The sequence below is a fragment of the Electrona antarctica genome, assembly GCF_951216825.1.
Source record: "Electrona antarctica genome assembly, chromosome: 16".
NCBI classification, from domain to species: Eukaryota; Metazoa; Chordata; class Actinopteri; order Myctophiformes; family Myctophidae; genus Electrona; species Electrona antarctica.
The window spans coordinates 25,070,048-25,097,336 of NC_136797.1; the positions used below are offsets into that span (position 1 = coordinate 25,070,048).

Sequence of the window (27,289 nt, forward strand, 5' to 3'; positions counted from 1 at the left end):
GATGATGAGTCGTCGTCGTCGTCACCGTCATCGTAGGGAGCTGGTGCGTCGGCATCCAGGTCTCCGTCGTCCTCATAACCCACCTGGTCTACGACCCTGTACTCTCCAGGAGGTTCCTGGAAGGAGCGCGGGTCGTCCAGGGGTTCCTGCCCTTCCATGAAGTCTGACCATGGCATACCATCTGGCAGCTGGTAGGGGTGAGGGAGGGGTTCGTAGTCTGGGCCGGGTCGCCTGTAGGCTTCGGAAGTGTCGTCGAAGTCGTCATGGTAGCGATCCAGGTCGTCTCTGGAGCGAAAGCGGGAACCGAAGCTCCTCTCTGTCCTAAAGGAGGAGAAGGAGAAGGAAGCAGCGGGTTGGCGGCGTGAACCGTCTAGCGCTGCTGCTTCGTAAGCGGTCGTGGCGTAGCTCGCGTTGGCCCTGGGGGCCTTCCTGACAGGGGAGGGGCATCCAGAGTCGTCCATGTGCCGCTGTGCTGCCATTGCGGGAGGCCTGGTACCTGTAGACGCATCGCGGGGAGCTAGGATCTGCCTCCCAGGCTGGGTGGGGGGGAGGGGGGCCCGTCCCTCCAGACGGGCCTTGACTCTAGACAGCCTGCGCCCCTTCTCTCTGTCTGATAGCCCAAGGCAGCATGGGCAGAGGCCCACGATCTCAAAGGCATTCCTCGCATGTGTTAAACCCAGACAGTGCATACACATGGAGTGGCCATCATCAGGAGACAGGAGGTTGTTACAAACCCTGTTGAAACAGAGCTTTGGAAGGGGTCCAGTGTCATCGTGGTCATCTCTTGCAGCCATGGTGGAGATGGCCTACTTCTTCCCCTGTCCTCAAACCTTTTTTTTTTTTTTAATATAAAAACTAAAAGGATATTATTATTATTTTATTTGGCTCCGTTGCTAAATAAAAATAATGTTCCACTTATCTGCCGCACTACAGAGAGTAAAGGTGATGAGTGAAGCTCACAATGGTCAGCTTACAGCACGATGGCTGAAGGCTGCACCACGTGTTGGCCTACCGTAGTGTAGAGGAGGGAGGCCTGTTTGTTGTCCACGTTGTGGAGAAGGCGGTCCGTCCGGCCTGCGGTAGATGTTAGATAACGAGGCGACGGAGGATCGGTTGACGTTGGCCCGCTGTTACCGAGGGTTGTAGCTACAACAAGCGAGGCTGCGGGCTGCGGCTAGCAGGAGTCTAGTCAGTGACTAACGAGAGGCTAGCGGAGGAGAAGAAAAGCGGCAGCAACGCTGAAGCTGAGCTAATGAGAAGCCAACAAACGCTAGCTACAAGCTAACAAACGCTAGCTACAACAAGCAGCAACGAGAGGAGCGGGAACGTAGAGAGCAGACAAAACAACAAGTCGCCGGGCGGGCTCACTTGTGTTATCAGTCTTAATATTACTTATCTTGGGATGAGTTAGCTCGTGGAAAGAACACCGTCTTGCGGCTGCGAATCCCCGCGGTGCAAGTCAGTTCTAGACTCGTCCGTCTTTCGGGAAAATATATTTCAACAGCCGGTGTGTGAGACTTTGGTGTACTCGCTATGCTGTGTGCATCCAAGCGCAGAAAAATGTTGGAATGACTCGAGCGGTCACGCCCACCGGTTTTATACCTGAGGGTTGGGACCGGCGACACCGCTCTGAGTGACAGCTCCACGAACCAATAAATTAGCTTGTGAGTTTATGTTTTGTTCTGTGCTCCAGCGCCACCAAGTGGCTCGGACCCATATGACTCTCTTCGAGAGAGGCACTTAAGACAACTGTACCTGTACTAATAAAGTGATCAATCAATCAATCAATCCAGTAACTGTGTGCATTTCTCACCCTGACTGGTGGGATGATCCTCCGTGGACTTGTCACTCTCTCCGTCCGCTTCCTGCTCGGCGTGCTGAAGGCTGAGTTTGTGGCACACCTCAAACGCCTGTCCTATGGTCCGTACGATACGCATGGCCTGGCTCTGAAACAGCTCACAAGATTACTTAACCCATTTTGACCTGAGATCAGATTCTAAAAATGTCTTCTACATCCTGACAGTTTTCTGAAAAAGCTGTTTCTATGTCAGTCGTTCTTCGATTTTTCAAAAATAGCAGACCTACAAGCTTGTAGATCTGCTATTTTTCAATAGCTAAATCACAACATAATGCTAAGACCAAAAGGGGTTCCCGCCCAAAATGGGTTAAAGACAAGATGATATATATGACTCACTTATTTATTATAGCATACAATAGGCCTACTTATACAGTAGAGCAAACAACGTACATGTACGTCTTGTCCTTGCTTCTTTCATTTTTTCATTTTTGAGGGGTGCTAGCCCCTCCCATATATCCAGCTTTAGGTGTCTGTGCAGAAACTTTGTCCTACGAGAATTTTACATATAGTGTCTGAGCAAATGGCCATAGTGTCTATTTACGTCATGATGATGTACGCCCCTCACTTCACACGGGTGTGCTTTTTTTACCCTTCTATTCTGACAGTTAATCTTAATGTTTTGTAAAAGGGTAGGCGAAATAAGCTGTGACTTCAGCCTATACTAAATACAAAACATTAATAGGAGTTGGCACTGAAGGCTAATCTAAAAAAGTGCATTTTCAGAAAGGATTCAAAAGAGGACACTGATTCAGCCTGCTTTATCTCCAAGGGCAGTGTGTTCCAAAGTGTTGGCGCTATGGTGTTGGAAGCCTGGTCTTCTTTGGTCTTTAGCTTACAGACTTGGGGATCGAGAAGCTCTTTTGGTTGATGGTCTCAAGCAACGGGTTATAGGGACATAGGTGGAGATTAGATCGGAGAGAGTAGGCTGGAGCGAGACCGGACCTATAGCCTTGTATATGCCGAGAAGGAGTTTGAAATTGATTCTGAAGGAGATTGGGAGCCAGTGTAGGGACGCTTAAACGGGGGGCGGGGGGGATGTGGTCGAATTTCCTGGAGCCAGTTAACAATTTGTGTGCCCAAGAAGTCCACAGACGTCCTGGGAATTACCGCTATGCGGTGCCCAGGACGTCTGTGGACGTCTTTGAAAAAAACTAAAAAAAATAAATATTAAATAATTTTAATAAAAAATAAATAAAATGTCAAAAATAACATTGGGCACCCTGGGTCACTATTTTGAAAATGTTGAAAGGGCACAAAATGTGTTAAAAGGCAAGCAGCAGCATTCTTGGTCCACGACCCACAAATGGGTCCCGACTCCCGACCCAGTTTTTTGGGAAACGGTAGTATAACTAGTATCTATCAAAATAGACGACAATACATTATACAAGAGATACAGAGAGGAGTGCAAGGTGAGGTGAGGTGGTGTCTGAAGTCTGACGCTTTCATAGTGTGACGCTAAATGGGGAGTGAGTCTGCAGTCGTGACTGTGCGCCTGTGCGGGGGAGCAGGGTGGGCCTGCCCTGGGGGGTTTCTCCACTGAGAGCTTTGTAGCAGGGTGGGCCTGCCCTGGGGGGGGTTTCTCCACTGAGAGCTTTGTAGCAGAGTGGGCCTGGGGAGGTTCAAACTTCAAAAGCTGATCGCTAGACTGTAATCCTATCCACCACGGAGGGACACTCATTACAGTCCACGGACAAAAGCCAGCCTATGAGGCAAAAAACACACTTCAACTTCAGAGAGAAAACACCACTTTTACCATGAATTCATAATTATCCACACACACTGTCGCCTAGGCCAGCGGTTCTCAATCTTTTCAGGCCGTAGTGCCCCCAGGCTATTTTGTGGCGAAGAGATGTGGTTTCGGACGGGGAAAAAGTGGTCGTCAGAGTACAGTTTTGTTCAATTGCAAGAACCACTGGTTCAGAATGCATTTGTAGAACGGGCCTCAGATCATATCGATGGGCACAAACCCACCTTCTTCTTGGATTTGAAGACATTACACCTGAAGGAGTTATTGGAGCTGTCCCTGGCGATGTAGCTGAAGATCTTCAGGTCCTGGGAGTCGTGTGACACGTAGAAGATCCTGAGAAGAAATAAATGTGACCCAGGGTGAATGGACTAAGCTCGAGATGCTTGTTTACAGCCAGACCCTGCGCATAGAACATTTCATGGTATGGGTTCAATGCCTTGCTCAAGGGCACTTCAGCGGTGGTAATTTTAACGTGCCGGTCCGGGGATTCGAACTGGCGACCTTCCGATAACAAGACCACTCCGCAAACCGTTCGGCCACCGCGGTTCCATTTGTACACTCTCAGAGTTAAATTAACATTGATTTTACAATATACATTAGGGTCCCAGAGATAGAAATGCCATTAAATGGGGGTCCGTTAGCCTAATTCAGGTCAAACCTGGGGGTCCTTGAAATGAAAATGGGTGAAAATCACTGCCAGAGCCATAAAAATCTTCTCTTATGGGGCCTCCTTGGCATATATTTTCTAATGGGGGTCCGCGGGGCTAATTGGTGTCAATTTGGGGGTCCTTCTTGACATGAAAAGGTTTGGGAACCACTGTACAAAAAGACAGAGTAGAAGGAAAGAGACAGACAGCTCTACAGCATAGTTAGAAGAGTTATTGGAGCAGAGCGACAAAATGCAAGGGAATTCGGGGAACCATTATGTTTATTTAGGAACTTTAATCCCCTCAGCCCCTCTGTGTAGTTTCTCTCAGCCTTGAAAGAGAGATAAAACCTGCTTCATAATTTGTGCCATAGCCTCCGTTTAAAAATAGCAGATGTCCAAGCACACAGTCAGAACCCGGCGAGGCGCAGCCGTGTGTGAGCTTGTAGATCGGTGCATCAGGACACCATCGTACGACAGGATATACATTTAGCATAGGCTTAAAGGACCACTTCACCACTTTTCAACCCATCTTCATATAATTGGTCCTCACTAATGTTCATGATAAAATACCACCATTTTTTCCTACTCTCTATGTCTGTGTCTCATAGGAGGGCTGTGGGAAGTTCAGAAAGCGTCCACCAGTGACATAATCTTTAGGCCGATTTTTTATTTTTTTCAAAACAAGATTTTTTGGTCTAGGAGTGGCAGTGAACTACAGTGCAGAGCGGCGTCGCCCCCCCGAAATTTGTTAATGTCAGTGTTGTCCGCTGTTTTCTACCAGGGGGGGGAGGGGCGGACGGTTGCTGTGGCAGGTGCTCAGATCGGTGAATCAATATGATCCAACGCCGTGATCCTGGCGACCACCCACCCCCTCTATACCAGAAAACACGGTGGCTGGCCCGGGCCAGGCCTTTGCTTAATTTCTTTCACTTTTTCATGATCTTGTGTTACCGTTTCTTTTTCCATGTTATGTGTTCTTCTATATGCTGTCGACTGTAACTTTCCACATGATGGGACTTTCTTTTATTTTGTGACAGCCCGTCCTATTCATCAAAGTCATGTCATGGTCGTTGACGACGGGGTGGTGTCTCAAAGGATGTGTATACTGTAACTGTACCTAGAACAGTACCTATATACAGTACAAATGATGGTCTGCCGTCTGCATGCAAAAGCCATGGATAATTCATCAGGATGCCTGATGAGTCTAATTGCTCTTGGCACATGCATCCGTGCACTTTCGTCCTGCACGCTTAACCCATTTAGGCCTGAGGCCAGATTCTACAAAATGTCTTCTAAATCAATGACAGTTTTCTGGAGAAAAAAAACCTATGTTTCTATATCAGTGGTTCTCAAACTTTTTCATGTCAACCACCCACAGAATTATCTGTATTTGGCCACGGACCACGGATCTGTAAATATGTTGTTCCAGGAACAACATATTTACAGAAGCAAATATTTGAATTATAAACGTTCACTGTGAAAGAATATATATATTCAAAGATGTGCACCACATTTTAAAGTTTAAAATAATGGTTAAAGTGGTTAACAAGGTGACGTCCTCAGGTCTAAATGGTTTAACCCATTTTGGGCGGGAACCCCTTTTGGTGTAAGCATCATGTTATGCAAGTTAGCTATTGAAAAATAGCAGATCTACAAGCTCATAGCGCGCCACCGAGTGGCGCGCTACGAGCTTGTAGGTCTGCTATTTTTGAAAAATCGAAGAACGACTGACATAGAAACACAGCTTTTTCAGAAAACCGTCAGGATGTAGAAGACATTTTTAGAATCTGATCTCAGGTCAAAATGGTTTAAAGCACATGGGAAGGCCTTCATAGTGCTACTAAAAGCATGCAACCGCCAGCACAGCCCCATTCATATGCCCAGCACTAAACTGCTCTAAATCTTAAATCCACAGCGGCTGTGGCGGGCACAGATTATTTCCACAGGGAGCCGAGCATTGTAATGTATGCTGTGTGTCGTTTGTGCTAAAAGAACAAATAAGCTCTACATTACAATGGAGGTGTCTCTTTTTTTGCTTCAAGTTTTGAAACAAGGGGCTATAGTGTGATGAGATTTAAAGCCTTAAATCCAGAAGATATATGTCCTTAAAAGACGATTCAAACCCGGGTCAAACCCACGCGAGAAACACAATTTCGACTGGCGAGCAAAACCGGAACATTGTTCTTGAGCAGGGGAGATATTGTGCTTTGAGTTTCAGGCAGTAACCCCTGTTAACCAGTAGGTGTCCTCCTAACCCACAACATGGTCTCAGGGGTATAAGGGGATTTTTATAGCGCTTTTCCACATGTGCTCAAAGCGCTTTACAATGGTTCATTCATTCACACATTGGGAGGTAAAGCAGCGAACAGTCGACGCCAGCATCCTCACTTCCCACATTCACACACCAATGGCGGCGAGCTCACGCCGACCAACTCATTGGAGGCAATGTGGGGTTCAGTGTCTGGCCCAAGGACACTTCGACATGTGGACGGGAGGAGCAGGGATTCGAACCGCCGACCCAGGGATCATTGGACGACATGCTCTACCTCCTGAGCCACAGCCGCCCTTAAATGGACGAAAATAGAGCCCATACTCTACCATCCAGATTGGTTACAATTATTGTATTGCCACTTTGACGGATTATATATCAAAGTTAGATTATGTCATAATATTGATAGATTATTTGGTTATTTGTTCTATGTGTAGGTCAGTTCAAGGCTGAGACTAACCTGTAGACAGGGTCGTGCATGATCAGCATCTTGCTTTCATCCCAGGTCCATTCTTTCCTCTGTGGACGTACAACGGAGAACATCACTTAGAACATCCAAAAACCCATTTTACAGTATACCTTTAATAATGGACAGTCTCTTTTCCATGAAATAAAAACTACAAACTGTGCAATACAATTAATACGGTTTGAAACATTCTAGAGCAGGGGTTCTCAACGCTTTTGGCCGGGGACTAGGGGTGTGCTGAAATATCGATATGGCGATATATATCGATACGTCCTCCCGCGATAAATAATCGATATTGATTATTACAATATCGATAAAAAATAAAAAATAAAAATAAAAACGTTTTTTTTTTTTTTTTTTTCCAAACACTATTCATTTAGTGTTTGAGTGGTGCAACCACTATAGACAGCTATGTGTGTGTCCCTCCTTGTGTCCGAGCACGAAAATAGCATTTTTTCAGTTCCAAGTATTTTGTAGTTGCAGATATCGTGATATATCGTTGATGAAATTTCATGCAATATATTGAATATCGTGATATTATCGTTATCGAGGGCCTAATATCGCGATATATATCGTATCGTATCGTCCCACCCCTACCGGGGACCCCCGGAAATGCTTTGGCCATGTCTTGCGACCCCCACCCAATACAAATTGACCCCGGCCTACAATAACCTTAATAATAGAGAAAATACATCATAAATAAATACGCTAAGCAGAATACAGTATAATCATTAAGGAAAGTTTATGCATGTACTATGTGTACTATGTGAACTCTTAATTTCCATTTTCCAGCCATTCAGTTGCAAAAACAAATACAAAATTAATACGGCCCCCAGGTTGAGAACCCCTGGCCTAGTGTACGCCGAATAGCTCAAATTGAATTATGCTTTAGCTATTGAAAAATAGCAGATCTACAAGCTCATAGCGCGCCACCGAGTGGCGCGCTATGAGCTTGTAGATCTGCTATTTTTGAAAAATCGAAGAACGACTGACATAGAAACAGCTTTTTCAGAAAACTGTCAGGATGTAGAAGACATTTTTAGAATCTGATCTCAGGTCAAAATGGGTTAATAATCCACAAGATCATTTTACTACTATGTGTCCGGGTAGCTCAGTCAGTAGAGCACCTGCTGTTCAACTGCAAGGTCATGTATGAGGAGCACGGCTTGAAGTCGTGCGGGAGGTACTGTTGCGCTGCACCTCAGTAATCCATCTCCCAGAGGTATAGCGCATTGAAACGGGGATAGACTCCATCTCCCAGAGGTCTAGCACATTGAAACGGGGATAGACTCCATCTCCCAGAGGTCTAGCGCATTGAAACGGGGATAGACTCCATCTCCCAGAGGTCTAGCGCATTGAAACGGGGATAATAGACTCCATATCCCAGAGGTCTAGCGCATTATAACGGGGATAGACTCCATCTCCCAGAGGTCTAGCGCATTGAAACGGGGATAATAGACTCCATATCCCAGAGGTCTAGCGCATTATAACGGGGATAGACTCCATCTCCCAGAGGTCTAGCGCATTGAAACGGGGATAATAGACTCCATATCCCAGAGGTCTAGCGCATTATAACGGGGATAGACTCCATCTCCCAGAGGTCTAGCGCATTGAAACGGGGATAGACTCCATCTCCCAGAGGTCTAGCGCATTGAAACGGGGATAGACTCCATCTCCCAGAGGTCTAGCACATTGAAACGGGGATAATAGACTCCATCTCCCAGAGGTCTAGCGCATTGAAACAGGGATAGACTCCATCTCCCAGAGGTCTAGCACATTGAAACGGGGATAATAGACTCCATCTCCCAGAGGTCTAGCACATTGAAACGGGGATAGACTCCATCTCCCAGAGGTCTAGCGCATTGAAACGGGGATAGACTCCATCTCCCAGAGGTCTAGCGCATTGAAACGGGGATAGACTCCATCTCCCAGAGGTCTAGCACATTGAAACGGGGATAATAGACTCCATATCCCAGAGGTCTAGCGCATTGAAACGGGGATAGACTCCATCTCCCAGAGGTCTAGCGCATTGAAACGGGGATAGACTCCATCTCCCAGAGGTCTAGCACATTGAAACGGGGATAATAGACTCCATCTCCCAGAGGTCTAGCGCATTGAAACAGGGATAGACTCCATCTCCCAGAGGTCTAGCACATTGAAACGGGGATAATAGACTCCATCTCCCAGAGGTCTAGCGCATTGAAACAGGGATAGACTCCATCTCCCAGAGGTCTAGCACATTGAAACGGGGATAATAGACTCCATCTCCCAGAGGTCTAGCGCATTGAAACAGGGATAGACTCCATCTCCCAGAGGTCTAGCGCATAGAAACGGGGATAGACTCCATCTCCCAGAGGTCTAGCGCATTGAAACGGGGATAGACTCCATCTCCCAGAGGTCTAGCGCATTGAAACAGGGATAGACTCCATCTCCCAGAGGTCTAGCGCATAGAAACGGGGATAGACTCCATCTCCCAGAGGTCTAGCGCATTGAAACGGGGATAGACTCCATCTCCCAGATGTCTAGCGCTTTGAAACAGGGATAGATTGCCGCACATTGTCGGCTGATACCGACAATAAGCCTCTCTGACTTACTTACTTACTACAATTCTTTGCCACGTGATTTTGAGATCAAACCATCTTGGTTTGATGTCTTCTGTAACTGGATTTTCCCTTTAGATAACCTTCATCTTAAAATGTATAATTTTATACCTGATATAACAATTCTGTCTTACCTTTAGTTTTTTCCTCTGTATCACCTTGACGCCATCCACAGATACCACGATGCTGACCTTCTTTTTCTTAATGTTCTTGGCCTTGAACTCGTACTGAAAACACACACAAACACACAATGCAACATCATTCCATGTTTACCGCGGGTGCTGCTTTAACATGATGCAGAGGGATCACATCGTCGGTTCTGGGCTATGGAATAAACCTTGTTTTGACCATGAATGCCATCTGGGACAAGGAATAGGAGATACAGGTGATTGAAAGAAACGGATAGAATGGGTGATTATGGCCACGATGATCTTAATGGCACGAGCCTGTGTTAGCTAGCAACCTGACGCTAACGTGAGTAGCGCACACACACACACACACACACACACACACACACACACACACACACACACACACACACACACACACACACACACACACACACACACACACACACACACACACACACACACACACACACACACACACACACACACACACACACACACACACACACTGTAAGTTTGGCACCGACCAGTTTTTTTTTTAGGATTTGTTTTGGCTCACCGACCACATTTTTAATCGACGGAGCGATCAGAAATCTCTTAGTCTTAGGAGACGGTCCAAATCACACTCTGATATATCATAGCAACACAGTGTGTGTTGACAGTGATGCAGTACAACATCCTCTGGCTCTCCAATGCCAACAAAGTGCCATTGAGGGACACAGAACAAATTAATGGTTTCACTGCTGGAGTGGATTTTGGTTTAGCTTCAATGTGTGTTAAACAGGATTCTGTTCATGACTACAAGATTACACCAATACACTGATCTACTTCATTTTGTATGCAATATGGCAGTATACTTTATTTTGTATGCAATATGGCAGTATACGGCATGAATCATGATCCGTCTCCCTGTGTACCTTTATTTTGTAGCAACATTTTTATAGTTTCACTGGTTTCTTAGCTGCGTTCATTTTATTTTGTAGTGACACCGCTTCCCAGTCTTCCTTGCAGCCATCGCCTGTCTTGACTCTCTGTTGTCACATCTCTGTCATTGCCCTCAAGGTAATTGTGTGTCAATTGTTAATCTTGTTCCCGTGAGCTGAAGGCCAGTCATGAGTTAATTGCACATCATGTTCACCTGTGTCTGGTTAGCCTGTGTCCTTAAAAGCCCTGTCCTGTCACTCTCAGTTTGTCAGGTTGTCTATTACGGTCAGTCTGTTCGTAGCCTGGTATCCAGCCTGCTTCGCTACGTTCGGCGGATTTTTTTTTCTCTCTTCGCTTATCAGTCTGGAAAGCCTCCCATTGGGAGGTTTTGCAGAACTACACTAGAACTACATATGTTACGTAGTCAACGTCGTTGCTGATTGGATGTTGTTCCAACGAATGAGAGTAGCGTTAGGCAACCTACGTCATCAGCCAGCGCCACCCTCCATGCTTTAGCTGCGCAGCATAGACATATATACATAGACGCCCCTTCCGGCTCTGAGGCGTGTGTCAAAATTGAAGGCACTATTTTCCCGACATTCCTTGCGAAGAATACAAGGATAGTCTAAGAAGGATGAGACGCGAAGACCGTACGGGCGACGCCATGTTGCTTATGGTGCTCCATGGAAGGAAAGAAACATGCGCAGTTGAGACCAAGGAAGCTGAACGCGGAAGTGTTGGCTGCATATAGCCCATTGCGCATGTTTCTTTCCTTCCAAAGCAACATGGCGTCGCCCGTACGGTCTTCGCGTCTCATCCTTCTTAGACTATCCTTGGAAGAATAGCGGAAGCAAAGCGGAAGCTTCCGCGTGCGTAACATAAGTCCCGGAAAAGACGCGCTGTGATTGGCCAGTAGTCACTTGAGTGACAGCGAGAGACATGGAGGAGTCACATGAGTGACGTCACTTGGGGAGCGACGCAGTCGCCTTCAGCAAATGCCTTCAGCACTTCTAAATAATAAAGCTGCGGAGAACTGTTGCTTTGTGTTCACTCTTTAATGTTTTCTGTTAGTAATCTAATCCCCCTGGCTCTGATGTTGTATTGTTAATAACTTTGTTGTTTGTGTTTGTTTGTTTGTCTTGTTTTGTATTGTAATGTATACGGTCATGACTGTTATAAAGATTTGTTAAAAAAAAAAAAAAAAGCCTTCAGCACTGCACTTCCGCCTTCATTGGGATACACGTCGCTCCAATGAACTGCAGCGGCAAATGAGGCATCTATTTCTTAATATCTATGCTGCGCAGTAGCTGCGCTTTGCTATGACGTCTCACTGGTGCTTTGTCCCGCCCCGCACCACAGACCAATCAGAAGCCACGTTAGGTTTCGAAGCTTTTGGCATGTCCCGCCTCCCTTGGAGATAGGAGGCTTTCCAGACTGATAAGCGAAGAGAGAAAAAAAAATCCGCCGAACGTAGCGAAGCAGGCTGGATACCAGGCTAGTCTGTTCGTGCCAGCTGTAATGAAATGTGGCCTCAGCTGCAATGACTCGGTGGCAACACCTTTATCTGCATGAGCATATTGATAACCCTGACAGGATGACTGTCCACTACTGCTACTATCAGAGGGACTGACTGTACGTACAGTATGATATGAGATGCATGCGTGTTCCTGCTCATTCCGTTCTTATCATGGTTTCCATAATCTACTAGGGACGTCATAGATCCACTGTTCTTACTGTATATAATTCTCTGTGCGTGTGATAAACTCTAGAATGTACGTGTAATACTGCGCTGTGTTGGCATTATGATCTCCGCGCCTGCGGCTCGACGGATCCTCACCCACCACCCCAAGGTCAGATGGAGACTTCTAGAGGTCTTAGATGCCGGACAGTTTATGGAGCCTGTGTTCTTGTTGTTCACTTATTGAACCTGTGATCATTTTCTTATCCATTGCTGCCTGTGACTGGTGCTGTTGACCACTCGCCCGCACTTTCCTGCGATTGGCGACGGTATAATGCAGTGGGTATAATCTTTTGAAGAATCCTTATAAAAGGGGGCAATGCAGAAATGGCTAAGAGCTCATTTACATCTGCAGTCCCTGGGTGGATGTCATCGTGACATCTACTACTACATACAACAGCATTGCAGAACAGCTGACATACAAGCTCATATTACAACCGTACACAGTACACACAGTACACACGTACAGAGACGTGGTGCATTTATAGACAGATAAAACAAGTTAAAGGTTACTATAAGCTACGGCTTCAGCCTACACCTTTTCGGTCCAAAAATGTTCTGTAAAGTTTGTTATGATTAATCCTGTGCATGACTTAAGACTGAAGCAAACCGTTCGTTCATTCATTCCATGGTGATGATGGTAAGACGAGCTCTTACTTCAACTGTCACAAGCTGTTTTTCCAGGTTCATTCAACCCGTCTTTGGCCAAGAGGCAGCTCCCAGTGGAGGCGGCCTGTAATTCAGGCTCTCTGAGTCTTCTGGATGTCACTGGGATGAACCTCTTGACTTCGTTCTAACAGAAGCTGCTGGCAACAATGGCGCCATTGTTTCTTAATCTGAGCTTTGCCGTTAAGTGACCTCTAGTTGCACGCTAGGCTTTTGCTGCATGGCTGCTGGACTGTTTACACCTATGAAGAGTTATTTTGAATGTCGTTTTCAAAAGCGGCTGCAGCATGGGTCCGCCGATGTCGATATGTACATCAGATTAGAATGTGCACGCACAAGCATGTCATTCACTGTCGGGACGAAACCTTGTATCTCCACAATATTTAAAAAAATCACACCCGTGTGAAGTGAGTGGTGCAACTCCGTGTGGGGGTGGGGGTGGGGTGGGAGTTCCAGACCCAAAGGAACGCACCCCGGGTGCCGGCCCGATTCCGGCGAGCCGCCCCGCGTCCGAAACGGTTGAGAAATGACAGAGTTACCGTGTGGGGGTCCCTCTACTGTACCCTCTACTGTACTGTACTCTACTGGCACACCCGAAATCACCATATATACAGTTAATATGTGCGTGTGCGTTTGTGTGTGTGTTAGGTTGTGCACAGAAACAACCATGCTGTTTTCGTGCTCAGACGCACCCACCCAGCCACCCACCCAGCCAGCCAGCCAGCCACCCAGCCAGCCACCCACACACAGCTCCGTAAGGGAGTGGTTGCACCACTCAAAAAATAAGATCATTCTATTAGTCATTTTATACTTAAAGGGACACTTCACCCCTTTTGCAACCAGATCTTATTTTAACAATGTTTGGGAGACAAGAAACACTTTCCTGGGGGTTGTATGTGGGTAATGTGTGTTTTTAGATATTTTAGTATTTCAAAGTGTCCATGGTGTCGTGGACACTGGGCTCACTTACTTCCTGGACATGTTGTCTCAGTAAGACAGCCCTCCCCCTATCCACAGGGAGGAGCAGTGCACCAAAGTATTATGGGAATTGTAGTCCATGGCCCTGTAGGTTATGTGTCCAACAAGCTGCAGTAATGTGTCGGTCATTCAAACTAAAGGCGTGTCTGTCTGACAGAGTGTTGGTCCCTGCCAATCAAACACTGTCCACGACGATTACGTTTATGTAACCGTCACTCAGGGAGTGGTCGAGGCCCTTTCTGGTTGAAAGAAAATCAAGGTTGTATTGTGGAAAATAACGTCGTACAGTACATTTTGCGTAGCCAGACAATAATGTGGAAATTAATTAAGTGCATTTACGAAAGTACTGTATGTAAGCACAATTCTGAGGTGTTTTTACTTTACTTGAGTATTTACAACTTTTACTTTTTTTTAAATATACATTGTACTTTGGCTATTTGAAAACAGCCGATCTACAAGCTCACAAGGTGTCGTGCTGCGATGCCTTGTGAGATTGTAAATCGGCTATTTTCTTAAGAAGTCAAGAATGCCTTCGTCCTAAAGTTGAAGAACAGGTTCCAAGCGCTGACGAGCATTGAAGATGGTCACATACAACCAGAAAACATCAACACCATGTGGGAACAGATTAAAACAGTATATTCTGAGAGTAGTAAAGCCTGTCTAGGAACAACCAAAAACAAAAGGAAGGATTGGATCACAACAGACACCTGGCAGTGCATTGAAAACAGGAGACACCTGAAGAAGAAAGTCATGGAAACAAAATCCGAAAGGCTACAGGAAAGATACAAAGACCAGTACAGAGAAGCTGAGCGAAAAGTAAAAAAGATGATTAGAGCAGACAAGAGGGCCTACATGGAGGACCTTGTGAAGCAGGCAGAAGATGCAGCCAAAAGAGGGGAACAGGGGACTGTATACAGGATCACCAATACTATATGTGGAAAGTACCGCCGAAAAACCGACGTGCCAATCACAGACAAAAATGGACGACTCCTCACATCTGAAGCAGATATCGATACTAGATGGGCAGAACACTTCAGCGAAATCCTCAACAGACCACCTCCAACTTTAGAGGCTGATATACAGGAAGCAGAGGCCGACCTTGATGTTGAGATTGAACCACCAGAGATAGAAGAAATCATGTCCTCCATCAAATTCCTCAAGAATGGGAAAGCTCCCGGGCAGGACAGCCTAAATGCAGAGCTGTTCAAAGCAGACCCAGAGCTGGCGGCTAAAGTGCTAAAACCACTCTTCAGAGCCATATGGGAAAGGAAGAAGGTACCGGACGACTGGACAAAAGGTGAAATTGTGAAGATCCCAAAGAAAGGTGCCCTCAGCAACTGCAACAACTGGCGTGGCATCACCCTTTTGTCTATCCCCAGCAAAATCCTTGCCAAAATTATTATACAAAGACTATCGGATGCAATCGACAAGAAACTTAGAGAGGAACAAGCAGGGTTCCGAAAAGGCAGGGGATGTATTGACCATATATTCACCCTACGTAACATCATAGAACAATGTACAGAGTGGCAGAGGCAACTGTATATCAACTTTGTGGATTTCGAGAAGGCTTTCGATAGTATTCACAGAGACAGCTTGTGGAGAATACTACGTTCATATGGGATACCAAACCAACTTGTCCTTCTCATCAAAAGTTTCTATGACAACTTCACATGCCAAATTGGAAATAGTCAACACAGTTTCGCAGTCAAAACAGGAGTGAGGCAAGGTTGCGTTATGTCTGCACTACTCTTCAACCTGGTCATAGACTGGGTTATGAGAAGAACCACCGAAGACATACCAAGAGGCATCAGATGGACCCTCTTCTCTCAATTGGAAGATCTAGACTTTGCAGATGACTTGGCTCTGTTCTCCCACACACACCAACAGCTGCAAGAGAAAACAAGTCGTCTGAACACTTTTGCAAAGCAAGAAGGTCTGAAGATCAACCAGAAGAAGACAGAACTGATGGTGCTCAACATCCCAAACCCCACACCAGTACACATAGATGGAATAAACCTACCCACAACAGAACATTTCACATACTTAGGCAGCGTAGTAAGTCATGATGGAGGCGCAGGTAACGACATCACAAGCAGGCTCAGCAAGGCCAGAAACACCTTACAGAGGCTTAACAACGTCTGGAAGTCGGCCCAGTACAGCACCAACACCAAACTTAGACTGTACCAGAGCTGTGTCCTGTCTACCCTGCTATACGGTTCCGAATGTTGGAGAACGACGGAAAATGATCTAAACAAACTGTCAACCTTCCACACCAAAAGCTTAAGGAAAATCCAACGAATATTCTGGCCCAAAACCATCTCCAACCAACACCTTCTTGATCTGTGTAAACAAGAAAACATGGATACCATCCTTATGAGAAGACGGTGGAAATGGATTGGGCATGTAATACGTAGAGAACAAGACAACATCACCAAAACTGCACTTAACTGGACACCAGAGGGCAAACGCAAAAGAGGCCGACCCAAGAACACATGGCGTAGGACAGTGGAGGGAGAGTTGAAGACCCTGCATCACACCTGGGGATCTATAAAGACGCTGGCCCAGGACAGACTGAAGTGGAGATCCTTTGTTGCTGCCCTACATGCCAGCCGGCATAAAGGGCAGTAAGTAAGTAAGTATTTTCTTAAGATTTCCATACATTTTGAGAACTTGGGATGGGCTATTCTGCAATCTGCATAAGGCGTAATTCAGGACCTTTTATCAGACAACAGTCTTGAAGTATGCAATAGAGTGAAATATGTTGGTTACTTTATTACTCATAAACTGACTGATGACGAGCTACGAAGCTCTCGGTCTACCGAGCAATCTTCGTTCCTACTCTCACCTCAGTGGGTCACGTGACAATTTGGGTACCCATCGGCAAAACAAAGGAAAAACAGTGTCCTCTTTGTTAGTCAACAGTCTGTCTCGAGAGATTATGACCGAAAGATACAGGTCTAAAAAAATGTCTAACGTAAAAATCTACATTTTGCTGATATACATAAGGAATACAAAAGGCATATTATATTATAATAAAGATCCAAAGTGTGAGCTGCAGTGGGAAGTGGGAGTGGCCAAAGTGGAAAGACAGACAGAACTGGGCAGAGATACAGAAAGAGAGAAATAGATAGACAGCCAGAGAGCCAAACCATGACTGATATTTTCTTCCAGGCACCCCCAGAAGAAAAGAATAGCAGATCTACAAGCGCATAGCGTGGTACGAAGTGACTCACTACAAGCTTGTAGATCTGCAATTTTTTTAATAGCCAAAGTATAAAATAATGGTTAAAGTGGTACTAACTAAAATACACTTTTCTGTCTTTTTAATGGGTTAAGCTACTGATTATTGGGCATTAGGAGAGAGAGCACACACACACACACACACACACACACACACAACCCCCCCCCCCCCCCCCCTCTTCTTGGGGGCTTTTTGGGGCATGTATGTAAGGCACAGATGGTGCCCCGGATCCAAGATCCATGTCTAGCCTCCGAAAACATTGGGGGGGGGGGGGGGGGGGGGCAATTCTGAGTCACGATGCCGTAGATCGTAGGCTTGTAGATCGGCTAGTCTTCCATTCCACAACAGCGGGGCCACAGCCAGAGGCTACTACGGTGTGCAGAGGACACTGGCATACTGTAGGTCCCTTTACAGCAGTGGTTCTCAGAGAATAATTATAGATTTTTTTATTTATTTTTTATTGAGATTTTTTTTAATCAAGATAGGAAATTAACAATAAAGGGATATTTGAATGGGAAACACTACTTTCCATGCATCTGCAATGCTCACATGTTTACAATAGAAACACTACTTTCCATGCATCTGCAATGCTCACATGTTTACAATAGAAACACTGCTTTACACGCATCTGCAATGCTCACAGAATGTTTACAATAGAAACACTACTTTCAATGCATCTGCAATGCGCACAGAATGTTTATAATAGATGTTGGTAACCTAGTTGTTGAGAAACGAGTGCTGCACTGAGCTTGTAGATCTGCCATTTTTGAAAAATCGTGTGAAAATCTTTGAATATATATTCTTTCACGGTGAGTTTTTTATTTTTTTTACATTTGTTCTCATGTACCTGACTGTACACACAGGATCCGACACACCAAAGGTCCGACATGCGGAAACATGGGTTTGGGTTAGGTTGTCGGTCTAATGACCAAGTTCGGACCAATAGTATGTCGGAACTAAAGCCTGTACGCCCATTTGAACACATCTAGTAAGTAGTAGTAAAGTAAGTAGCCTTGCCGAGCCATGAGGCCCATAGGGCAGGAGCCTATCTCCTGTTTCTGTAGTGTGAGGCAGCTTGATGTACAAGTACACCCCCTGGACATGACACTAGTATGTCGCAGGGACTTACGCCCAATCTAACCCTTGATGCTGAGTGTCAAGCAGGGAGGCACTGGGTCCCATTTTTAGAGTCTTTGGTATGACCCGGCCGGGGATTGAACCCCGACCTCCCAGTCTCAGGGCGGACACTCTAACCACAAGGCCACTGAGCTGGTTTGAACACATCTTTTTTTTGTTTTAAAGATATTTTTTTGCGGCTTACGCCTTTTATTGGTTTTTGAAGGGACAGACAGTAGGCTGACAGGAAATGGGAGAGAGATGGGGGAAGACATGCAGTAAAGGCCGTGTCGGGCTCGGGAGTCGAACCCGCGGCACACTGCGACTGGATTACCAGTCGGGTGCCCAGACGGTTACGCCACCGTCTGGGCAGGTTTGAACACATCTAACCTTGCATAATTATGAAGGCAGAGTTGAGAGGACGCTGGAAATGGCATCAATTCTCTTTGTTTCCTAGCAAGAGTTACTGAGCATGGATGGATATTATGACAATGCATGGAAGCTGACTGACTCAGTGGTCTGACTGAGCCATGATCACAGTAATAGGATTAACCCTGTCAAATCACAGACCTTTAAATCCAGTGCTACAATCACTACTACAAGCACACACACACACAGTCACACACAGAGTTCACATCCCTTTGACAAGTTCAAACACATCCCAGTGCTCTCATGCCTGTAACATGTACGGGTATTACCTCACTGTGGTATCACTCTGTTATGAAATAATAATAAAAACACAATTCCCTATAAGGCCATGCGGTTGTTCTCGGATTGGCAAATCTATTGTTTTTTAGTTTTTTTTAAGATTTGGAGTAACTGGCCGTCAATGTCCTACCGGGGAACAGCCCGTCATTCCACCGTGTCTGTCAAGAGAGTCACTGAAGCGACCAGTTCCATTCTTACTGCGAGGGGCACGCACTTCATGCTTAATTTATAGTTGCCCGCCTGGAATAGCTGATGTACAAGCTCACGACTGCCTCACCACCCCCGGCGCGTTGTGAGCTTATAGATCGTCTGATTTCAGGTAGGGCTACACACTTGCGCAAGTATAAGCCAGTGTTTAGTACTGTAGTTCAAGTTCTTTTTAACCTTGTCGCAACTTTTTACAGGAGTCAAAGGGATGTCTTAATGACGACTCAAAGTGCACCTCCTTGGCTTGGCATGCCAGTTAGGTTGCCTAGTTCCCTCCCTTCCTTCTATGCCACATTATTAACCCATTCAGGCCTGACCTCGAAATTAAAAAAATAATCTTCTAAATCCTTTAGTTTTCTGAAATAAATATTTTCACGATTTTTCAAAATTAGCAGACCTACAAGCTCGTAGCGCGCCACTCGGTGGCGCGCTACGAGCTGGTAGATCTGCTATTTTTCAATAGCTAAATTATAACATAATGTTTAAAACACCAAAAGGGGGTTCCCGCCCCAAAATGGGTTAACTCTGGTCTAGGTTGATATTGATCAATTCTGTCCCCGTCAGCCTCTATATAGCCTTGGAAACCACAGGCGTTTTTAAAGCACACATGCAGTGTAAGTAATGAAAGTCATTTCACCGAGGGAGTTACAGCTGTGCACGTCCCACTGTCTCAATGGGGCAGCGTCAGATATATAATGGTCCATGTGTGCCAGTGTGTTGATCCATACTTTCAATATAAAAGTGGATATACATTATTAATTGAGATCCATCAACAGCGGCAGTGGCGTGCACAGACCTTTAGAGGGGCAGGTGCTCAAGTGAAAAAAGGGCACCTTGTGCAGCGCGTGGAACCGGCCGGTTGCCTTAACAGTGTGAGATTTATAGATTGTGGGGCCTAAATAATATATTAGAAGCTTTTTTATCAAGAAGTGATCAATGTCACCATGGTACACATTCTGTACTGTGTACTGTACACTGTACCAAAAAAAAAAAAAAAAAAGTTTATTTTTTTTGTTTTGTTTTTAAAAGGGCACATTGCCAAAAGGGCAGGGGGCTCTAGCACTCCCTAGTGTCTATCTGTGCACACCACTGAACAGCGGTAGCCTAAAGGTTTGAGGAGCACGCTCATAACCGCGCGGAACAATGTGGATGTGGAAGTGAATGGCCACCGCTAACCTCAGCCAGTGTTGATTTTGACAGCAAATTTTAGTCCCTTGAATAGTTTTCATTTAGTGTTAGTCACATTTTAGTCACCCGGAATGTTAGTGTTAGTCTAGTTTTAGTCGACTAAATCTACAGTGGATTTATTCGACTAAAATGTATTTTGGCGGGCCTTGATGCCGTCGAAATTACTGTTTTTACACTCGCTGAAAATTGCCAATCTACAAGCTCAACTGTGAGCTTGTAGATCTGCTATTTTCAGCATGCAACCTTACTGGATCTCTTGTTCACTACTCCCTTCATACCATTTTAGTCTAGTTACTTGCGCAAGCAGAGCGCGCAAGTATTGTGGTCGTGCTGGTACGGACGCACGTGTATGATTGGTAGGTATTGATGGTGACGTAATTAAGATATGCATCAATGCCGGGTTATAATTGGCTTTTGATGGTGACGTAATAAAAATAGGTTTCAGATTACATACATGTATACACAGACATTACCTTTAATTCACCAGACAAATAGCAGACCTACAAACTCGTAGCGCACCTCTCGGTGGCGCGCTATGAGCTTGTAGCTTGCTAACACCAAAAGGGGTTCCCGCCCAAAATGGTTTAAGTAACGACTGTTTTCAGGATGGCTCCGCTAGGCGGAAGTACGGCGGCTATGACGCAATCACCGTAGCTGTCAAAATCGTTAAAGATGGAGTGCCATGATTTTTTTCCACCCTAAAACATGGTCATCAGGTCTTATTGTTATATAAGGAGGAAGAAGATTTTCAAAAAAGTGTACAGTATTTGTTAAAATGTCGTTTTCATGTGGGCACCCCCACCAGTTCATTAAGTATGCCTGGTTTGCCTGGTGGGTAGTGATCCACCTGAACTTAAGCCGCACCCACAGCTGTAGTTGTATGATAAAGGGGGAGGGGTTAGGGGAGGGGCTGATAATGTGATGTCACTATATTACTGTTTGGCACGTTTGACCGCCAAGGTTTCAGCCTCCAGGAAGAAACCCTAAATACAAAGGGAAGACATCATTGCACATAAAAACGACTCCAGGGAGTCTAATGAAGTACTGTCACCTCATAGACACGAAAAACTGGAAAAATACAACAATTGTGCCACTCTTAAGCAAACAGCCGTCGGCGACGGGTTCCCATTCATTTTTGGTTCCCATGGCGACGTGTCTATGCAGCATGTGTCAAACACACATTATTTCATTTTAAAATACCCCGTCACGCGTCGGATAACTTGCCGATACGTTGGACATAATCAGCAGTGGAAAGAGGAAGGTGCTGGAGCAATCTGTGTTATTCTAAAACCGTTTTAATAAACATATGGTTAATATGACACATGGTATTAGTGTTATTTCTTCATTCAGAGCAGGCCAACACATTACACAGCATATTAAAGAGAGGTGATGGAGCAATCGGTGTAAATGTATGACAGCTATAATTTCAATAAGCATGGTTATGACATGGCGTCGTAGACACTACGTGTAGGTGTAGGTTCTGCCGTAGTAGAAAGGGCTGCGACGGCAAGCAGTTTATGTATCGAGCACCGATTCATTTCCGGTTGCCGGAGTGTCCCTGATGTTGGGGGGGAAACCGGAGAACTCGCCAGTTTTCCGACGCGGTTCAGTGCATTTTAGTTTTACTTGATTTAATTAAATTGAATTGAATTGAATTGAATTGAATTGAATTGAATTGAGAGAGAGAGAGAGAGAGAGAGATATAGAGAGAGAGAGAGAGAGAGAGAGAGAGAGAGATAGAGAGAGGATAGTTGTTTAGAGTTTACACTGGATGAAGTAGGAATGCTAAAGTTTGAACACCAAAGTACCGAAACAATGTAATTCATTAGTAAACAATATCCTGAATTGGTAGGCCTACTATCATCGGTATTGACATACTCGACTTTTTATCATTATCTAGCGGACCATTTAATTGCACGAAATAATTTGATCACTTTGGAAATGAACTACAACATCTGTGGGTTTGACATACTACACTGATGAAGACAGCATGTTAGCATAACGATGAAGACATTGATGAAGAATTTGCGCTGCGGCGAGTTGGAAAACTGGCGAGTTCTCCGGATACCGTTGGGTGTACGCCTACTGCCGTCAGAGCCCCCTCCCCACTGGCTAGGCTGACACACTCTGGAGGCTGCCAAGACAACATGCACACGCACGCACACACACACACACATATGCACAAAAACACACACAAAGGCTGTGTCTAATTATTCATGGAGAATCTTCTGTTTGTATCCCATTCCTTTACGCTGAGTGAAGAATCCAAACGTTATCAAGTTTAATATAAAGCCGACATGTGTAATCCAAGTTTCCTCACATTTTTTACTTCTTTTTACTTCTTTCGTTTTACAGTTTATCATTTTTGAGTGGTGCAACCACTCCTATAGACAGCTATGGCTGGGTCTGTCCGAACACGAAAATAGCGTTAGTTCACAAAGTGTCGCACACGCACACACACACACACCACACACCACACACACACACACACACACACACACACAATGTTCTGGGGACCCCCCAAGGAACCCCCCAGGGACCCCCACACGGTAACTGTCATTTCTCGACCGTTTCGGACGCGGGGCGGCTCGCCGGAACCGGGCCGGCACCCTGGAACTTCCGGGGACCCCCACGCGGAGTTGCACCACTCACTTCACACGGGTGTGATTTTAAATATACCGGCAGATTGGTCAGCTGCTCAGTGATGCATACTGCACATTAGTGCAAAAATAACGATATATTGTGCAGCCTCACTGTACATTGTTGTAAACCTATATTTTTGATTGTGCATGCAATTAGACTGCATCTGTATTTAGAAATATATACCAGTGAAATATTATATAAAAAAGTTTTTACTTTTGGTTAATTGAGAAAAACTAATAAGACATAAGATAACAACATCATGGTAAATGGTAAATGGTGCATTTATATAGCGCCTTTATCCAAGGCGCTTTACAGAGATTGTGCATTGCATTCACCCATTCACACACACATTCATACACCGATGGCAGCGGAAACCATGCAAGGCACAAACTAGCACATCGGGAGCAATTTGGAGTTCAGTGTCTTGCTCAAGGACACTTCGACAGTAACTCTGGGGGAGCCCGGGTTCAAACTGGCAACCTCACGGTTACCATCCAGCCACTCTACCCCTGAGCCACCGCCGCCCCATGCTACGTTGATTTCCTAGTTCCTACACTCCATAGACATCTTGTCCAGATGAATGCCACCGACAGACGCTTGCACAGCTGCTGTGATCCTCAACAGCCTCTCTTTGTAATGCCCATCCGAGAGAGGAGAAAGAAGAAAAGTGAAATTCCTTGAAACCGCCCCAATCCAGAGAATTGTAATGAAGTTGTGTTGCTGGGATACAATCTATAGGGCCCATTGCGAGGTCCTGTATGGATTCAGCAGCACTTCAAAGAGCATTAGGAGCCACAATTGTCCCTGCATTCACTTGTCTCTCAATGCTGCCACAGGGATTGGGGGCACATAGTCTGTGATTTCTCAGGTCATCATCACTTTACATGAGCCGTCTATGGTTTTCTCTCACACACACACACACACACACACACACACACACACACACACACACACACACACACACACACACACACACACACACACACACACACACACACACACACACACACACACACACACACACACACACACACACACACACACACACACACACACACACACACACACACACACACACACACACACACATTAATCAGCTCTCTCAGGACAGGACTTAGTTCTGTCAAATTAGATACTGGAACTTTAATCACCATGGAGCCAGAGAAAAGAGATAGCAGCATTTTATACAAGTCCAAACATATTCATATTCATACAGAGAGTCTGCATAGACACCCAAACATAGCCTAAAAACCCATCCTCTCCCCTCCCCTCCCCTGAACCATGTACAACCCAGATTCGGCACAAACAAGGGACTAAATTATTTTCGCTCCTATGCCACCAAAATGTGGAACGCCCTACCAACAGTCATTAAGAATGCAAATCCCTTGACTCCTTCAAAACCGCTCTCAAAGGCCACCTACGGACGGCTGCAATTCAAAACTGGCCCCCGTAAAATCTGAATCCCCCCCACCGCCCACCCCTTTTTCCCCTCCTTTATGATGAATTCCTGTTCTGTTCTTTGGCTATATAGAAGTGTCTATTTGTATGTCTCTAAATGTTTTGATGAATTGAACATGGTGGACCCTCTTGTAAACAAGTGTAATGTTTAATCGTCCACTCACAGTTAACAGTCTTTGTATTGAGTTTGTGCTTGAAATGTACTGTAATTCTGCAAACTGTTAATAAATATTTCAATCAATCAATCAAACAGCCTTGTTTATTTTTGGACCAAAATGCTTATATGAAACGATTTTAAGATGACCCCATGATGTTATATTCTCCATAAAGAAATTACATCCGTGAACCAGGGGATGAGCCGAGCGACGTCAGGACTTCGGCGCTCTATATTGGTGCTTCTCTAGGATCAACGAGAACCACGACTTGAAAAAGCAGAAGAGATCGGAGCACTCAAAAATGAACGGAGGAGAGGGCGTGCAATTGGTCGAAACATGGCGGCTCTTAACACTTTTCAATAGACATGATTAAAGTACATTGATTTCACGCCCTCTCCTCTGTTCCTTTTTGAGGGCTCAGATCTTTTCTTCTTTTTCAAAATAGAGCTTTGCTTAAACTTTTCCTCATTTTGCTGGGGTCCCCTTGGAACTGCATGCCCCAAGGACCCTTGGGAATCCACAGAGTCTACCGTCCACTTCAACAAATGAGTTCCAGAACACAATCCACTTCTGTGTGTTCTTTGCTTGATTGAGTCCTACGGGGATGATGTGGAGTCTTCTGCAGTGAGATTTGGGGTCGGCGGCCAAATACATATGTTTTGGGTTCTTAAAGGAGCATTCAGTGATTTGGGTGATTTGGAAAAATACCAGGTCCACCCGGTAACAAGATGTGCACATGCACACGCTCTACAGTGGGGGAAGTACAACAGACCAATAGCATGTGCACCAAGGCCCGCCCCACTCGATCATGATTGGAGGAAGGCCCCTCTCATCCTGATTGGATGAAGGTTTTGCCACCCAAAGCCCAAACCGAAACTAGGGTTTTTTGACCCCAGGGGCTCACTGGGGACAGGGAGGAACTCCTTATATGGTCAGCACACTTTATAGTAGGGAGGATTATCCAAAAAATAAGAATAAATAAGTGATATTTGAATTAAGTGAAATCACTGAATATACCTTTAAGATGAAAACAGTTTGAGAACCGCTGATATAGCAACACAGGATTTTCAGAAAACTGAATTTAGATAGGCATTTTTTATTCTCTCTCTGCCAGCTAGCAGTTAGCATTTATGAAGTTCCCAGTGCCACCATCACTTTAAGAGAAGGAGTTTGCCCGCCTCCCCGCCCCACACACACACTCAACACACACACACACTGTAGTATCATTGGCACAAGCACACACCGTTAACCTGTCGTCAGAAGCGTATACATGTCGGGAGCGACACAGTACAAAGTCACAAATTACATCAAAATTTTGGATGGCAGAAGATCCACCAAGGACAGCGCTCCTGGATGCCGACTTATGGAGGTTTGAAAATCCTGCTCGTAACCGAGGTAAATGGTGATCAGATTTTACGTCCCATAGCTGGTGGTGACAGGGCGTTGCAAATGGCAACCGGACCAATGTTAGAAGCTGCCGTGGGGCTCAACCACACAGAGTATACGTTGGGGTCCGTATATATACGGACCTGGCTGAGAAGGTCCCCTAGCGGCCCCTAGCGACGGGGACCTGGCGCAAAAATAATTAAGAATCGGATCCTCAGCTCTTAAAGACGGGGTGCCGAGGACAATGGGAGGATTTGATTCAGGAGATACATCTCATGGAGAAACTGACACACCGTCTGAGGCTACAGGAAGAGCAAATGGAGGACAAATGGTCCAAATGGACAACATTTAAGACTGAACAGAATGAATAACAACAGTAAATGCCTAGAAATAGGTTTGAAACGCAATGTCGATTTTATTTCATTTTATTTTTTATCATGTTTGTTTGTACTGTATGTTTTCTTTTTCTGTATGTGTTTTTCTTTCTTTTGTCTTTGTTCAAAAATCAATAAAATGTTAAGTGATTTTAAGTGAAAAAAAGACGGGGTGCCGTGATCCACCCCCCTAACCTGACTCCGCCAGATGGGGCAGCAGAGAGTACACTGGGCAGCTAGAGGCGGGATCAAGGCATACACAGTGCTGCCTTGATCCCGCCTCTAGCTGCCGCTGATTGGCCAAGCTTTCAGCTTCCAATGAAGAAACCTTAAAATGCACAGTGGGAAGACGTATTTGCAATTTTGCATATCATATATTAACCACACCTCAGAGCCGGGTCTATTAGTGTAATGTTAACTCCATAGACACATACAAAACAGAAACAGTAGAAAACTACGGCACCTCCAAAGGGAACGGCACTCTGCTATTAAACCAATTGGGCTCTGGCCTAATCCAGTACTACTCATGTAGGTCACCCACTATGTTCCTGTTCTGACTGTACATCTGGCAACATGAATACAATGGAGGGAAAAAAACTAAAACAACAATACCCATCCCACATACAAGTTCCCTCTGATCACATCCAACCCCCCCCCCCCCAACCCACCCACAACTAAACCCCCATCCTACCATATACATCCCTAATCCCCCCCTTCCCTGTGCTCTCATTTCACTGACTTTCAGGGCTGGGGGGGTAGTTGGTGGGTTTACTGTTCAAATCTTGGAGCC

The 27,289-nt window shown here is 45.4% G+C and overlaps 1 protein-coding gene across 2 annotated transcripts in view; it reads right to left on the reverse strand.

Annotated features, from left to right (window-relative positions):
• LOC306939671 (carboxyl-terminal PDZ ligand of neuronal nitric oxide synthase protein) overlaps nt 1–27,289 on the reverse strand; it is a 450,703-nt gene that overhangs the window by 415,156 nt on the left and 8,258 nt on the right. For both annotated transcript variants that reach the window (XR_013791908.1, XM_079524326.1), the window contains exons 3-6: nt 9,724–9,816; nt 6,984–7,042; nt 3,830–3,938; nt 1,814–1,946 (exon numbers count right to left, since the gene is read on the reverse strand). Coding sequence is in view for 1 of the 2 variants with exons in the window: in XM_079524326.1 (XP_079380452.1) it covers nt 1,814–1,946; nt 3,830–3,938; nt 6,984–7,042; nt 9,724–9,816 (394 nt within the window). In the remaining variant the exon portion in view is untranslated. The remainder of the gene's footprint in view (nt 1–1,813; nt 1,947–3,829; nt 3,939–6,983; nt 7,043–9,723; nt 9,817–27,289) is intronic.